At 34.4% G+C, this 12,804-nt stretch overlaps 1 protein-coding gene across 1 annotated transcript in view; it reads left to right on the top strand.

Moving 5' to 3' along the window:
* dnai3 (dynein axonemal intermediate chain 3) overlaps positions 1 to 12,804 on the top strand; it is a 45,267-nt gene that overhangs the window by 27,056 nt on the left and 5,407 nt on the right. The window contains exons 12-19 of the mRNA XM_056233280.1: positions 1,168 to 1,241; positions 1,330 to 1,483; positions 2,603 to 2,687; positions 3,853 to 3,968; positions 6,729 to 6,792; positions 9,677 to 9,807; positions 10,376 to 10,580; positions 11,266 to 11,357. Coding sequence (XP_056089255.1) covers positions 1,168 to 1,241; positions 1,330 to 1,483; positions 2,603 to 2,687; positions 3,853 to 3,968; positions 6,729 to 6,792; positions 9,677 to 9,807; positions 10,376 to 10,580; positions 11,266 to 11,357 — 921 coding nt within the window. The remainder of the gene's footprint in view (positions 1 to 1,167; positions 1,242 to 1,329; positions 1,484 to 2,602; positions 2,688 to 3,852; positions 3,969 to 6,728; positions 6,793 to 9,676; positions 9,808 to 10,375; positions 10,581 to 11,265; positions 11,358 to 12,804) is intronic.

Genomic DNA, 12,804 nt, shown 5'->3' with positions numbered 1-12,804 from the left:
AACAAACACAAAAAACATAAAACAGTCAGGACAACAAAGACACAAAAAAAAAAAAAACATCTAAGATTGCCTCAGTCCACAAATATATACACAATAATTATTGAAAAGAAAAATAAATAGATACACATAAATTACAATATTCGCAATTGTTTTATAATACAGCAAATTCCCCACAGGAGAGGGAAATAAGTGTTAAACTACCAAAAGTCCCAAGAGAGGTCGCCATGTGGCTTCAAATCTTTTTTGTGAGTAGAACTCCCCAAAATGTAAGTGTTCAATTTGGATATTAAAAAGCATCTCATTTAACCATCTTCGAAAACAAGGCGCTTGTGAACTTTTCCAATTGAGGAGTATTACTTTCTTGGCCGCAATCAAGCCTATTAGAGCATGCTGAAAAGTATGGGGAATAGTATCCATTACATCAGAATAGCCAAAAATAGCCAGATTGTGGTCAGGTTGAATGTTAATTCTGTATGCGCTTGAAAACAATTCAAAAATCTTAGACCTGAAATCATATAAATTAGGGCAGAACCAAAATAAATGTGCCAATGTCCCCTCCGCCATCCCACACCTATCACATTGAGAAGATATGGAGGGAAATATTTTGCTTAATCTAGTTTTGGAGTAGTGAATTCGGTGTATAACTTTAAACTGGATTAATTTGTATCTCGAATTTACAGAACAGCTCTTTATTCTCGATAGGCCTTCTTCCCATATCTCATCAGACAATGTAAACATTCTTAAATCAAGATGCATTTACTAGATGAGTAAAATGATATAAGATATTATGTCCTGTTTTCTGGAGAATTAATCAAAATTAAGTGAGTTGATGCTTAAAACAAGCAAAATTATCTGCCAATGCGGTGAGAAAAATAATGTTGTTTCTGTTTAAATTAAGATTATTTTTCTCACCCCATTGGCAGATAATTTTGCTTTTTTTAAGCATCAACTCACTTAATTTTGATTAATTCCCCCAGAAAACAGGACTTAATATCTTATGCCATTTTACTCATCTAGTAAATGCATCTTGATTTAAGAGTTTTTAGATATTTGGACTGGAAACAAGACAAAAATACTAAGTAAGAAAAGCATTTTTTTGCATTTAAGAGTTTAATATTTACATTTAAATCACACTGCAGCATTTATGTTCCTCAATTTCTCGCTCAGGTGTCCCGATTAGGGATTCCAGTGGAAAACCCGAGTCGTATGTCCGTTCAGATGGTCACGTGTTCTCCTGACTGGTGCTGTGATCTACACTAGACACACACACACATGCTTATGCTCTTGTTTAACATCAAACTCACTCCTCAATGTGTGTGCGTGTTTCAGCTGTGTGTTATTCTGGGATCTTCGACCTCCTCGTGTCGTGTCTCAGTCCCTCACGGACGTGAAACAGAAATCGGAGGAAAAGCCCCCGGAAAACCCTCATGGTGTACCAAACACCTTCAAACACCTCAACCTGACCTGGAAACCCTTGATCCGAGTATGTGCTGCACACACACACATGTCTGGGGCTTTTCACACTGCGCTTTAATTATTAGGGGTTCAAGCACAAGTGCTGAAACCCTACTGTAATTGTAAGGATTGGTAAAACTGATCGCGCAGACCAAACCGTAAGAGCTAGAGACGTGAACCTGGCCAGGTGGTAGTCCTCAATTTGGGGAGAACCTATCAGAGTATGACCCCGATTGGCCCATAGGTGGCGCTACAGCAACCAAAACTACTAAATCACTCATAACTCCTAAACCGTTTGACTAAAGCCCTATTCGCACGGGATTAGTATTATCTGGTGACATATAGTAATTTGTAATAATTGCGGAGTTTGTCTGTGATCTTAATCCCGTGGGAATCGGCCATGTCTGTAATTTGTAAAGTAAAAATTCCCCCGCAAATGACCTACTATATTTCGCCGAACACCGAGGTCCTGTGATAATATTAGTCCCGCGCGAATCGGGATCTCTGTGATTTGGCCGGATCGTATGTCATTTTTTCAAGGTTTTTGTTTCATGTGCGCCTTTTTATCCATCTTCCGCGAAGAATGGAGGCTGGTTTGGAGTGTTTTGATAGTATTTTGGGTGCTGGGTCATATCGCAACTACACAATTTGCAGAAAGTGAAAGCTGAAAATCATCAGAAGAGCAAAAACAAAACGAATGATTAGATGGAGATGAATGACATGTATAGCAGCATGCGGTAAGGAACTTTATTCTGTTTAGGTCATAATATATCATACAGCTAGACCTGTAACGAAAAGAAATTTCCAAGCCTATTGATGTCATATCCGGGAGATAAGTCAGTAAATTCGAGTAAAATCACAGGCTTCGGTTATCCCGTGCGAATGCGCCACACGAAATTCAGATGTGGCGGGGTAATTTTTAAATCACACGAGGTCCCCAGATAATACTAATCCCGTGCGAATAGGGCTTTAGACTGAATGTTTTTACACCACTGTGATCCTTGGCTCAAGACGGACTAAATGTCTTTTTAGCTGCTTTACAGCAGGAATTAAAGTTATTGATTCTGTCATTTTCCTGTTTATTACTGTGAAGCTGCTTTGTTTTATATAAAGTGCCTTTAAATCAGGTTCCCTCTGTCTACTGTAGGTCTCCTTGCCAAAGATCGGCTCCAGTGGTGAATACAGTCCTCTGAAGTTCAGCTTTCGGGACAATACAGTGGACTACGTTACAGGTGAGACACCAGCACTATTTTAGATTTATTCGGTCACTATTTACAACCTGTTTTTGCAGCGTTGAGCTATGTAGCCAATCACAGACATATCTGTTGAGCGCATGAACCCAAAAGAGTTCTGCACGCTTGCGAATCCTTTTATTATAACCAACAAAGTTTAAACACAATGTCAATAAGAGATTCATTGCACAGTGTAAGCCGCTTTATTGATTATAACAGGAGTTTTCGCATAAGTAGAGTTGTGTATACCTCGCGTTGAACTGAAGAGCAGAAACACTGACTCTTTCATCTGTCAGCTCATTCCTACAGCCTCCACACCGAACCTTCAATTCAAATCTTCATTTAGCACAAATTTAATTTAGAAAAATATATATTTGTTTTTTATACAAACAAATTGTTTAGGTGTATTTTTCTTTATATATATATGAAGCAAAAACAAAGTTCTGGAGTTCTGGAAAGAAAAAGCATCAGTAAATTAAAAAAAGTATAAATATTTATTAAAATAAATAATAAAGTAATAAAATGTTTATTTTAATCTTATAACAAAAATCTAAATAAAATAATTACTAAAAAGAGGAAATATTTTGTTTGAAATCAATTATAATTGAAATAATTTTTAAATAAAATCAATAATATAGCTGCAAGCAACGATGACGGGCCCTATCCCCGGCGCCACCTCCACAGTGCATGTGACATGATGTCATAGGTCTGTTTCAAGTGATTACAAATGTATCATTTCAATCTCAAAATGTTGTCCTAGTCTTCCAGAAGAATTTGTTAAGGTCAAGTTTATTAACCTTATAAATAAACTATTTATATGAAACTCAATGGTCAGTCACAATTAAAATAAATTATTATAAGATAAAAATAAAAATAAAACACACACAAATTTTTTTTTACTTTAGAATAAAAAGAAATATGTAAATAGTAAAAAAAAAAACAATCAAGATAAAAAACTAAATATTTTATCTTTACTACAAAAAAAAGTTTAAATATTTTATTTGTTTACCTGCATGTCATGTTACCATTACCTGATATAAGCAAACCGTGATTGATTCATGATGACAGATTTTTAATTTCAGGGGGAAATAATGCATTATTGTGCGACTCCAAAAAGCGTTAATTCAATTTCCACTCACCTTTAACGCCTGTGTTTTCTCTCTAGGTGATAAACCCCCACAGGACACGGATCGGGAAGGGTTCGCGCAGCTCCGGGTGCCGTCGGCCAAACAGCAGAAACCCCTGGAGAACATCAGCACAAAACTATACGTGGGGACGGAGGTAAGGCGCTGGTGTCTGCGGAAGCCCTGAAGCGCAACGTAAAAAAATAAATAAATCTAAAATTACGAGAATAAAGTCGAAATATTTCAAGAATAAAGTCGAAATATTTCAAGAATAAAGTCAAAATATTTCACGAATAAAGTCGAAATATTTCAAGAATAAAGTCGAAATATTTCACGAATAAAGTCGAAATATTTCACGAATAAAGTCGAAATATTTCAAGAATAAAGTCGAAATATTTCAAGAATAAAGTCGAAATATTTCAAGAATAAAGTCGAAATATTTCAAGAATAAAGTCGAAATATTTCAAGAATAAAGTGGAAATATTTCAAGATTAAAGTCGAAATATTTCAAGAATAAAGTCGAAATATTTCAAGATTAAAGTCGTAATATTTCAAGAATAAAGTGGAAATATTTCAAGATTAAAGTCGAAATATTTCAAGAATAAAGTCGAAATATTTAAAGATTAAAGTCGAAATATTTCAAGAATAAAGTCGAAATATTTCAAGAATAAAGTCGAAATATTTCAAGAATAAAGTCGAAATATTTAAAGATTAAAGTCGAAATATTTCAAGAATAAAGTCAAAATATTTCAAGAATAAAGTCGAAATATTTAAAGATTAAAGTCGAAATATTTCAAGAATAAAGTCGAAATATTTCAAGATTAAAGTCGAAATATTTCAAGAATAAAGTCGAAATATTTCAAGAATAAAGTCGAAATATTTCAAGAATAAAGTCAAAATATTTCAAGATTAAAGTCGAAATATTTCAAGAATAAAGTCGAAATATTTCAAGAATAAAGTCAAAATTACGAGAATTTTTTTTAAATTGTTTTGTAAAGAAATGCGTTTGTGAAGTCGAACTGCCTCGGACATGGATCTGAATATAATAGAAGCTTTTTACTTTTATCTGGGCTTGCCTTTCAACAAAAGGAAATTCTACAGGTGCTAATCTAACAACATGGCATTACCGTTTGTCTTAGGACGTTACAAGTCAAGTCAAGTCATCTTCATTTATATAGCGCTTTTAACAATGGATTGTTTCAAAGCAGCTTTACAGAGATAAACATATAATTTAAGGTAACAGATTGTTTTGGCGTTATAGCGGTTCTTGAATAATGTTACTTCCAGCTAAAGTTAACTTTGATTGATTCACCTCCGTCAAAATGATCAGACTTTAAACGCGAACCTGTGATTAACGCTGACGGCGTTCACATGCTCATTCAGAATTCTATAGTTATGTGCTTTTTAAAATATGTGCGCAGGTTTGTAATTCATACAACCCAGCCTAAACAAACTACTTTTCTTGCCTATACATTTTGATACAGAATTTGTTTTATTTTATCACTTCGGGGTACGCGAGCCGGAATTCACAGCGCTTTATCTGTAGAGTGGGAAAGGGATCCTCCATAGGGAGAGGATAGTGGACACTTCAGCACTGCATTGTCATCGGGTCCAGGCAAAGCTCCCTCGTCAGATCTGGACACGGCCTGGATCCGGCAGGCTGCGGGAAAACCTCGGGATAAACAAAGACACTAATATTAGCGTAGATGCCATTCTTCTTATGATGTAGCGAGTACATCAAGATTTAAGGGAAGTGTTCCCAGTTCCGGCTGACCTAATCTATGCAGCCTAACATTGAATTATAGAAGTCTATAATGTATTATGTGTATGCTAGGCCAAAGAGATGTGTTTTTAGTCTAGCTTTGAACTGACAGAGTGTGTCTGCTTCCCGGACATTGGTGGGAAGACTATTCCAAAGTTTTAGTGCTAAATAGGAAAAGGATCTCCCGCCTGCAGTCGATTTAGATATTCTAGGTATTATCAACTGGCCGGAGTTTAGAGATCGCAATAGACGTGAAGGACTATAATGCGTTAAGAGCTCGCTCAAGTACTGCGGAGCTAAACCATTTAGTGCTTTGAAGGTAATCAACAATATTTTAAAATTTATACGATGTTTAATAGGCAGCCAATGCAGTGTTGACAGAACCGGGCTGATATGGTCATATTTCCTGGTTCTGGTAAGAACTCGAGCTGCGGCGTTTTGAACCAGCTGGAGTTTGTTTATTAAGCGTGCAGGGCAACCACCCAGTAGAGCATTACAGTAATCTAGCCTTGAGGTCATGAACGCATGGACTAACTGTTCTGCATTTGTTAATGAGAGCATATGGCGTAATTTAGATATGTTTTTAAGATGAAAAAATGCGGTTTTACAGATACTAGACACGTGACTTTCAAAAGAAAGGTTGGTATCAAAGAGCACACCCAGGTTCCTAACCGACGACGAAGACTTAACAGAGCAGCCATTAAGTGTTAGACAGTATACAGTTACAGAATATATACTGCGCTGGAATAGACTTTACAGGCAAAAAATATATATATATATAGACTGTATTCTCAAAATATTTCGACTTTAATCTCGAAATGATACGACTTTATTCTAGATTAGATCTCTGCACGGGCAAAACATGCTTATAAAACACACATCAACCCCTTTCCATCCACTCAACTATATATGGCAGAAGAATAATGTATTATGATGGATTATTAGGCTATTGATGAATGTATTTTAGCATATTATTTGTTTTATAAACGCAACAAGCCACAAAGGGCAGTGCAGCAACAGCCTTTACTGTAATGCACAACCTCTTGTGTGTTACCGCTTTATTTTACTCTCTATCGTAATGAAGCTCAAATGAAATATCTTGTAGAGTAGATCATTTCTGTCTAAAGACAGGCGTGTGCTCTTGAGTCTGTTTAGGACGGAGAACTCGTGTACACCGACTGGAAGATGGAGAAGGACAACGACTCAGGACGACTGTTCAGTGAGTAAACATCCAAACAACACATGAAAACAGGAATGAGTTAAGATGAGGGATTACATTCAGAGGTCAAATGTTTAAAGTGATAGTTTGAGTTTAATTACTATTTTAAAAATCAAGATTAAATCGCTTTAAATTTAAAAAAGCATCTTCTAATAAGCGATACATATTAAAGGACATATTTTACTCACCTTCGAGTCGTTCCAATCCTGAATGTCGTTTGGAGAATCTTCACTGCTCTTTTCCACACTAAATTCATAGTGAAGAATTAACTTTCTGCATAAATGTTGATTTTGCACAAATTTAATTAGAAAATATATTTTGATGTCATACAAAACATTATTTAGCTGTTTTTCCTCATTATATACATGTGGAAAGCACATTTCTGGAGTTCAGGAAAGAAAAAAAACTCATCATCAAATAAATAAAACACTAAAAAAGATTGAAATTTAAATAAATAAATTGAGAATAAAAACAAAAGTAAACATACTAAAAATATAAAATGTTGTATTCAAAGCAATTTAAAATAAATAAATAAATAAATAAATATTTATAAATAGTTTCTTTTAAATATTTTATTTAAAAGAATTTAAAAAATGTAATTGAATAAATACTTTTAAAATAAAATGTATTCAAAATATAATATATTTTATTTGAAATAAATTAAAACTAAAATAAACAAATATTTTGAAAATAAATATAATTATATATATTTACATTTATTTATATAAATATAAATATAAAATAAATATTTTATCTTAAATTAAATTAAAAACAATGATATACTTTGAAAATAAAAACAAAAATAAAACATACCAAAAAGATACCATATTTATTTCAAATCATTTAAAATAAATATATAATTTGATAATAAAAACAATAAAAAAAGAAATATTTTATTTGAAAATAAAAACAAAAATAAAACACTAAAAAGGTAAAATATTTTATTTGAAATCAATTCAAATTAAAATAAATAAAAACAATCGGAATAAAACATGCTAAAAAAATCAATATTTTATTTGAAATAAAATAAAAATATATTTAATAATGTATTTTGTCAATCTGCATTTCATGTGACCTTTAACGGAATATGTGTATGTGTGTATATTAAATTAATGTAAATTCTCAGGGGGACTTCAGATAAATATTTTAGCTCTAAATACTTTGTATGTTATTTGGAGAATCTTCAATCAACTCTTTTCCACAAAAACACCATAAAAGCCAGATTAAACACCTACTATCTCACTGTAGAAGCTGAAGATCTCCAGCAAACTGAACAACACTAAATTATGCGATTAATGAGACACTTAGACGATGACGAATGTCAATAAATCAGGACTTGTGAAACTCTGGATCATGGAGCTGGTTGTGGTTTTCAGAGAAACACTAAGCTCATCGTGAAGGATTTTGGCAAACCTAATTTGACCAAACCGCGTCCTGTAAACCGAGGCAATTACAGAGTGATTTCCATAAATATTACAGGATATTAAGTTTGATTAGTGCAGCGTGTCTGAACTCATTTACTGTGAGCGTTCGATCTTAATGAAGCCTGTCATTTCTTCCTCGTAAATCCTGCTGTTCCATTCATCTCTTCTGCTTTTGGCACATGCTTTTCACACCCAGTGTCCCATTTGCTTGTTGTCTATTGTATAAACTGTTATATTTACATGTGGCAGATTACATTGCATACATAGTTTTTTCTGGGAATCAAACCCATAACCATGGCCATGCGAACTCTGTTTCAAAACAAATTTTGAGATAAAATATTTACTTAAAGTGCCAAAGATTTTAAGTTACTATCTCAATAATTTAACAACATGTCACACCTGCAATGCTGATAAAAATTTGAGTAAATATTTATTTATTTTGCACAAATTCAATGAGGGAAAAAAGCATGTTTGTTTGAATAAAAAAAATTGTTTGCTGTTTTTTCTTTAATCATACATACAAAAAACGTCACCGTAAAAATGTAAAATCAAACACTAAATACTAAAAAGATCAAATATATTTAAATTAAAGAAGAAAAACAATAAAAATAAAATACTAAAAAGGATGAAATACTTTATTTATATTATATATTTATAGTAAATACTTTAAAAATGAATAAAATATAAATAAAACGTACTAAAAGTAAGAAATATTTTATTTGAAATAAATACAATTTGATAAATAATTTGAAAATAAACAGTCAAAATAAAAATGTACTAAAAAATAAAATATTTTTGGAGATAAATTAAATGTAAAATAAATCATTTGAAAATAAAAACAATCTAAATAAAATACTAAAAAAAGATGAAATGTTTTATTTGAAATAAATGTATGTAAAAATGTAATACATTTAAAATAAAAACAATCAAACATTCACGATTCTCTGAAGGTAAACAAATGAAACATTTCATCTTTTTTAATATGTGTTTTATTTATTTTAAAATCATTTTTTTATTTAGCAGTTTTTATTAGTTAGTAATTGGTATTAGTAATTATTCGTTTTTCTTCAACTCACAAAGCACACGAGAGGTGACACGTTACACACAAATATTGGGTAAAGTTTGTAATTATATTGCACTATTTTTATCAATACATCTCAGAACTGAAATATATTTATAAATAACATTTCGACGCAATTTTTGCACTGATCTAGTCGCAGTGCATTCTGGGATTGCATTCTCTGTAGATTGTTTCTAAAAGAAGATATTTTAAGAAGTGTTTTTTGTCAAAATACATTTTCTGTTCCACAAAAGAAAGAAAGATGTACAGGTTTGAAACCACACGAGGCTGAGTAAACGATGACAAAATGTTCATTTTTGGATCTGATGGTTTATTTTTGTTGATTTTATTATTATATGTTTTATGCTAAAGTTATTGTTTCATGTCTGTTTTCTGCCAGGTGCCAAACCCACGCATCAGTTCCTCGCACACCACACTCTGGTGAACACCGTGAGCCGCTCTCCGTTCTTCCAGGACATCATCCTGACGGTGGGCAGCTTCAGTTTCGCCATCTGGAAGGAAGGGGTCATGGTGAGGTCACGGCACAAGCACATCAAACGCACAAAAGCATCTTCAAGGGCCCTGTTTTAACCATCTAAGCTCATGGTCTAAAATCACGGCGCAAGTGTCCGAATCCACATTTGCTAGTTTAACGACGGGACAAATGGTCGGTGGTCCCGGCGCTGGTCTAAAAGGGTTTCTCTATTCTCTTAATGAGTAATGGGTGTGTTTAGTTTTTATTAGCTTAGAATGAGGCATTTCTCTCTACACACACCGCGGGTCCGCTTACATCCAGATGTTTCTACGGTGGCCCTGAGCGGACAAACGCGTTTCGTCACTATGTTGTTCTGACACAATGATGAACAAGCGACAATAATATTCGCAATAACATCGGCCACCGTAACTTCTGTTGGGTGCAATTCACAACCTCACCACTAGATGCTGCTAAAACTTACACACTGCGCCTTTAAATACATTAACTAATGTTAACTAATGAACCTTATTGTAGGGCGCTACCACTTTAGCTTATAATAGTTTGGATCAGTTTTGGATGGAGTTTAGCATGTGCTGAAGGATTCTGTCTCACTTCTCGTTTCAGAGCGGCCCGATCCTCATGTCGGCCTGCTCTAAGATCATCTATACGATCGGCCACTGGTCCCTGTCCCGGCCGGCGCTCTTCTTCATCGGGAAGGAGGACGGGAACATTGAGGTTTGGGATCTGCTGCAAAACACCCACGAACCCTCACAAACCCAGAAAATCAGCACCGCCTCCATCACCTGCATCCGGTCCAGCAGCTCCTCGGGTGAGCTCTTAATGCACTGTATTCCCTTTTAAACTGGACGTCGTTGCATAGTAGACGGGGAATACACTGGTGTTTTTTTATTTGTAAAGTCCTGTTGGGTCTATTACCCAAATATCTGCAAGAGTTGTGTGGTTCTGTTCTGTTCAGCCCAGCATGGATCAGAGCAGCGATAACCCCTCTTAGGATAACAGAACAGAACCAACATGAATGTAGTGCAGATATCATTAATTCAAGATTTTAAAGTACAACATAATTTGTTTGTGATCTTAATTCTCCTGCCAGGCTGTCGTTGAAAATAAGACCTTGTTCTTAAGTGACTTGACTGGTTAAATAAAGGGTAAAGACCAACACTCCTGAAGTCTAGAAGTCAGGATTCAACACAAAGTACTTAAACGGGTCATGACATGGATTTGTTTTTGTTTTGTATATTGCTCATTGTTAGCTAATGCATTAACTAATGTTTAAGTCAATAATTGTATCCCTTTATACTCATATTTGATAATTAAAATTACATTTAAACATGAAAATAATTTGTATAAACTTGATTTTCACCTCTTTAACAATATTGTTGGGAATAAAAAAAAATTCTCTTATGTAGGAAAAAAGCAGGATACTTGTGTTCTTAAGCATGTTTAGTGAACTGAGGCCAGGACAGATGCTGACGTGTCCCGTGTCTCTCCCGTAGGGAAGCATCATCTTCTGGCGGTCTCAGACCGTATCGGGACAGTACACATCCTACAGATCCCATGGACCCTGCGCAAATCCTCCAACCACGAGGTGAGAAGTCAAGTCACCTTCATTTATATAGCGCTTTTAACAATATAGATCATTTCAAAGCAGCTTTGAGAATGTCATCTCATGTTCAGCTGGGCAACTATCAATACTGAATAAAATCAATAATTCATCTATTCAGTTCATGGACCCTTTTCACAGACTGATGATGCGTTTCCACAGTTATTAACATGGTAAATATATAATATTAAACTTTGTGTTGTCATTAAAGGTGCAGTAAGCGATTTCTGAAGAACACTGTTGATATTTGAATTGATGCCCAAACAAACACGCCCCTGCCTTTATTGCTCCGCCCCCAAAATAACAAATACGCTAGTATGCACAACAGGCACCCACTACCAGCTCGCGCAAGCATGGATGAAGCAGCTGTGATTCAACATCAACAACGGCATACACGTTACTCGCGTATGGAGCAGAAACAACGCAACCTTGGTGTCCGTGTTCAAGCCTTCTCACTCTGTAATGTCTCTCCAGCGCTGGAAGGCTTTTCTTTTTGAACTTTATTTTTACACATTTTAACACATTACAACAATGAACTAAACATTCCCTGACAACCACAGTGGCCCTAATAAAATTAAAAGAAAATACAAAAAATACAAAATACATAAAACACTATATGGTCAAAAAAAAAAAAAAGGGTATTCATTTAGTTTCTCCCCAATCAGTTCACACTCAATGCCTCAATGTATATATTAATAGGTGTCCATCTTTGTATGAAAGTGTCCAGTTTCAGTTGGAGTTGGGCAGTCATATGTTCCATTCTATAAATAGATACAAGCTTTTCTCTCCATTGACTTATTTTTGGTGGGTGTGGCTTCATCCAATTAATTGTAATGGTTTTTCGTGCACATAGTAGGAGGACATGTAGAATATATTTCTGATTTTGACTACAAAAGTCTTGGGGTATTCCTTCAAGCAAAAAATACAAGGGAGTAAAAGGCAGATCTACATGCACAATTTTCATAATCTCATCCTTAACCTCTTGCCAAAATGTAACTACTTTTGGACATTCCCAAAATATGTGTGTGTGGCTTCCTACTTTCCCGCACTCCCTCCAACATTTCTCTGCTTCTGGATTATCCACAAATTTTGATATCACCTGTGGTGTTCTAAAAAACCTAATTTTTGTTTTCCAGTCAAACTCTTTCCAGTTATGACTGTTGTTGCCCTTATGACATCCTGTGCAAATGTTTACCCAAGTCTCATCCTCTATATGGTCATTCATTTCAAACTCCCACTTTGTCTTTATATGGAACGTATTATCTGTTGAATCAAGCAGTAATCTGCCGTATATGTGCGACATATGTTTTTTATGTAGTGGGTGTTGTTTCTTTATAGCAATGAAATACTGTTCCACATTAGTTGGGCCTTTCTTAATTATTTCCCTTTCCTTATGATTTGTAATATAGTTTCTTATTTGTAGGTTTCTGAA

The sequence above is a fragment of the Rhinichthys klamathensis genome, unplaced genomic scaffold, assembly GCF_029890125.1.
Source record: "Rhinichthys klamathensis goyatoka isolate OS25496 unplaced genomic scaffold, OSU_Roscu_1.1 h1tg000366l_1, whole genome shotgun sequence".
NCBI lineage: Eukaryota > Metazoa > Chordata > Actinopteri > Cypriniformes > Leuciscidae > Rhinichthys > Rhinichthys klamathensis.
This window is presented reverse-complemented; position numbering and strand designations above follow the sequence as displayed.